The 4,347-nt window shown below is 42.3% G+C and overlaps 1 protein-coding gene across 1 annotated transcript; it reads right to left on the bottom strand.

Moving 5' to 3' along the window:
* Nucleotides 1-1,994: 1,994 nt before the first annotated feature.
* LOC138674689 (homeobox protein siamois-like) lies at nucleotides 1,995-4,101 on the bottom strand. The gene is made up of 3 exons (XM_069762505.1): nucleotides 3,724-4,101; nucleotides 2,807-3,027; nucleotides 1,995-2,156 (listed from the first exon to the last, which is right to left on the bottom strand). The coding sequence occupies exons 1-3, from the start codon at nucleotides 4,046-4,048 to the stop codon at nucleotides 1,995-1,997; spliced, it is 708 nt and encodes a 235-aa protein (XP_069618606.1). The 5' UTR covers nucleotides 4,049-4,101.
* Nucleotides 4,102-4,347: the final 246 nt, after the last annotated feature.

Below are 4,347 nucleotides of genomic sequence, written 5' to 3'. Positions count from 1 at the left end.
TATTAGTTCTGACCACAATTGTCTTCTCCAATAAGTTGGGTCTTTATAAGCCCAGTCATTACGTTTCTCACATTACGTTCCTTGCCCTTAATGTCTTCTACTCTTGGTCTCTTTTTCAGGAATGTTGTCCGAAGATGAAATGGAAATGTTGAAGAGATCAAAAGAAGTGAAAGAAGATCAAGGCCCCTCAACATCAGGTCAGAAGAGTAGGAAAAGGACTCTTTACAACAAGCAGCAAACCATCTTCCTACAGAAGCAGTTCGATTTCAATCCATACCCCGATTACGTGAGCAGATGCTGCTTCGCCCAAGTCACCGGGACCCCCGAGCCCCGGATTCAGGTAATCTGTTTTTATCCCCAAATTACTTTCAATTGCCTTTTTCTATAGATAGCTCCATACCTGTCCACAGGTTATGTCTGGTGTTGCAGCTCAGTACTACACACTCTGAAGGAGTTGAAATGCAATAGACAAAACTTTTGGACCTTTTTCTCCATAAATAGCACCACTCTTGGGCATAGGCCATGTCAGATATTACAGCTGTCTCTAATAATACAGCAATATTGTGCTTAAAGGGGTTTCCCATTTTAGGTAAAGAAAAATGTTAGAAAATTAATAAACTTGTAAAATTCATTCCACACACATCCGCTTCCAAGATTTCTCCCGAATATCCCCCATCCTCTGGAATTCCATGCCTCAACACGTCCGATTGTCCACCACCCTCGGATCCTTCAGACGGAACCTGAAAACCCATCTCTTCAGGAAAGCCTACAGTCTGCAATAACCATTCTGCCGCCTCACCACCACCCGAGCTGCTGCCTCACCACCACCAGAGTTGCCGCCTCACCACCACCAGAGCTGCCGCACCCTCGACCTTCTTTCTCTTTCCCACTATCCCATAGAATGTAAGTCCGCAAGAACAGGGTCCTCTCCCCTCTGTACCAGTCTGTCATCGTAAATTTGTATACTGTAAACGATATCTATAACTCTGTACGTAACCCCTTTCTCATGCACAGCACCATGGGATTAATGGTGCTATATAAATAAATAATAATAATAAAATTAGTAAAAATTCTGAAATGTTATTATAGTTTTGTCTCAGTTATTACCTTGGGTAATCATAGGGGCTCAGGATAGAAGAACACATCGTCCCAGAATGGACAAATGTAGGGGCCCAGGATGAGAGACCATAGAGACCCAGGACAATGAACATAGTCACCCAGGATGAGGAAACATAGGGGCCATGGATGGGAGAATATATGGGCCAAGGAGGGGGAAACATAGAGGCCCAGGATGGGGGAACATAGGGGCCTAGGATAGACGAACACATCGTCCCAGGATGGAGAAATATAGCGGCCCAGGATGAGAGACCATAGAGACCCAGGAAATGAACATAGGGGCCCAGGATGGGAGAACAAAGAGGCCCAGGACAATGAACATAGGGGCCCAGGATGGATGAACATATGGTCCCAGAACAGAGAAATATAGGGGCCCAGGATGGGAGACCATAGAGGTCCAGGAGAATGAACAAAGGTGCCCATGATAGAGGAATATGTGGTCCCAGGAAGGAGAAACATAGGGGCCCATGACAATTAGTATAGGTCCCCAGGACAGGAGAACATATGGTCCCAGGATGAGAGACCATGGAGGCCCAGGACAATGAACATAGGTGCCTAGAATGGGGGAACATATGGTCCCAGGAGAGAGAAACATAGGGGCCCAGAATGGGAGAGCATAGAAGACCCAGGACTAAAAAGAAATGATTTATCCAGGCTACACAAGAAATATATGGTAAGATATATATTTTTTTATTTTAAACATAAATTGGATAATATACAACAGGCTTTAAAAATACTTAATGTTTCACAAAGCATTAAAAAAAAAAATACAACTTAAATATTATAAAAGTGAAAGGAGCGAGGGAACACTAAAATCAAATCATGTTGTGCTGCTGGAAAGTGCCGGTTCGTGGAATAATCTTCAGGCTGGTGGCCCATTACTCTGACTTGTCAGTCAGGGGGATGGTGGAGGTATTCTTGCAGACTTCGGGGTGTGGGGACACCTTACATGCAGAGAGCAGCTTCCCTACAGCGCCCCCTGCTTCCTGGGATGGGGATAAGTTAGTCAGATGTCTTGCCCTTCGGTTTTGAAACCAGACCTGTAAAAAATATAAATATTAATTTAAAAAAAAGTTTTTTTTTCTCTTTTTTTTTTTCTTAGAGATTTGCAGAATTAATTAACAAAAGTTTTCCGGCTTTCAAAGACTTCATTGAATATAATTGTACGCAAACTAAACGATAGTCTATGAGGTCAAAACCTTGGACCCAAACTGGAACTTTGGAGCAAACTACTAGAGACATCTGTGCAGCAGCCCCTGATGCGCTTAGCTCACAGAGCATTGTTTAGATGAGATGCAATTATATCCTCTGCTCAAATGAGAGCAGGACTAATTGTGTTCAGGTACGCAGCATCTGAGAGTTTCAATTCACTGACAGCAAGCAGAGATCTTGATAATGTCAAGCAAAGTAACCCTAAAGAATCTATAACATTTTTCTTTACCTAAAATGGGAAACCCCTTTAAGCACAATATTGCTGTATTATTAGAGACAGCTGTAATATCTGACATGGCCTATGCCCAAGAGTGGTGCTATTTATGGAGAAAAAGGTCCAAAAGTTTTGTCTATTGCATTTCAACTCCTTCAGAGTGAGTAGTACTGAGCTGCAACACCAGACATAACCTGTGGACAGGTATGGAGCTATCTATAGAAAAAGGCAATTGAAAGTAATTTGGGGTTAAAAACAGATTACCTGAATCCGGGGCTCGGGGATCCCGGTGACTTGGGCGAAGCAGCATCTGCTCACGTAATCGGGGTATGGATTGAAATCGAACTGCTTCTGTAGGAAGATGGTTTGCTGCTTGTTGTATAGAGTCCTTTTCCTACTCTTCTGACCTGATGTTGAGGGGCCTTGATCTTCTTTCACTTCTTTTGATCTCTTCAACATTTCCATTTCATCTTCGGACAACATTCCTGAAAAAGAGACCAAGAGTAGAAGACATTAAGGGCAAGGAACGTAATGTGAGAAACGTAATGACTGGGCTCAAGAAGACCCAACTTATTGGAGAAGACAATTGTGGTCAGAACTAATAGAAAAGATTACTATTTTGGCAGTGGACCATTCACGGTCTGGAAGAGTGGAAGGTTTGTCTAGGCGCAAGATCAATGAAGACAATCGCAGAAATCGTGAACACATTACTAAGAAGCCTGATGACCCCAACTAAAGCCAGAACATTCAGGGGAACACTGGTTGTATGGTTTATTCGAAAACTAAACTAATTTGACAGCACTTATGGAAGCCATGCACATTAGAAGTAAAAAATGTTGGCAAGACCAACCAACACTTGAGGAAAGAAGACTAGGTGTGTTGAATTTCAACATGCCCAAGTCTTCTGCTCTGAGAAGAGATAAGTTGCCAACAGTGGCGTTTGATAGCTCCATAGAACACAGACATGGATGTCTATGGCTGGCCAGGAGGAATAGTGGTCAGCCAAATAAGAGTTTGGTTGATAGTATGTAAAGTGTAGGCACTTTCAATCTTGACTATTATCTTGATATATACGATGAACATGCTACAACTACCAGAAATTCTAGTCAATGTCGGTGACTAAAATATATATGGGACACTAAGGCTACTAAAAAAGCTAACATTGTAATAAATACACTTACTTTTAAATCCATTTGTTGGTTGCCTGGTCGGCTGCTCATCCTGGCAAGTGGAGGGTGGTGTAGACTGATCTTTCCTGAGGTTGAAAGGGTTGGTTATTGGAGGTTCATGTGGGATCCCAAGAATGGAATAAAGCTCAGCCAGGGTGTCCTTAAGTTGTCTTGAACTGTTAAGAGGCTTCTGGACTTCCATGTTTAAAGGACTTTGAGGAAATGTATCTGAGACATTCACGTTCTTGTCATTTAGTGGAAGGTATAGATCTGGGTAGTCTTCCTGTAGAGATAGAGCACTGCTGATGACTTGATCCAGCTCTGTGTCCTCCTCCATGTTTGCTTCTCTGTGGCCTCTCTGATCAGATTTGAGGTTCTCCTGGACTCTCCATTCCTTATATAATCACATGACATTTGGATAAGGCAAAATTTTATTTTGCTATACAAAGGAAAATAGCTTTGATGTGACTTAAAAGAGGTGATGACACCTTAAGGCCTTGATCCTACCTGGACATGTCTACCCAGTTCACACTAGAGTATTTGGTCCAAATGGGCTGTACAATAAATATGAACAAGAAGGTGTTAAAGGGATCACTGAAAGATGTACTTCAAATGAAACAGATCAACACTTCAAAG

The sequence above is a fragment of the Ranitomeya imitator genome, chromosome 4 (assembly GCF_032444005.1).
Source record: "Ranitomeya imitator isolate aRanImi1 chromosome 4, aRanImi1.pri, whole genome shotgun sequence".
NCBI classification, from domain to species: domain Eukaryota; kingdom Metazoa; phylum Chordata; class Amphibia; order Anura; family Dendrobatidae; genus Ranitomeya; species Ranitomeya imitator.
The sequence above is the reverse complement of the archived record's forward strand: the minus strand, read 5'-3'. Positions and strand labels throughout refer to the sequence as shown.

Excerpts from the sequence above, each read along its gene's own strand:
- LOC138674689 (XM_069762505.1), bottom strand. The coding sequence starts at position 4,048 with ATGGAGGAGGACACAGAGCTGGATCAAGTCATCAGCAGTGCTCTATCT. Across the intron at positions 3,028-3,723 it reads ACCAACAAATGGATTTAAAA|GAATGTTGTCCGAAGATGAA; the intron begins GTAAGTGTATTT and ends TCTCTTTTTCAG. Across the intron at positions 2,157-2,806 it reads TCCCCGAGCCCCGGATTCAG|GTCTGGTTTCAAAACCGAAG; the intron begins GTAATCTGTTTT and ends TATTTTTTACAG.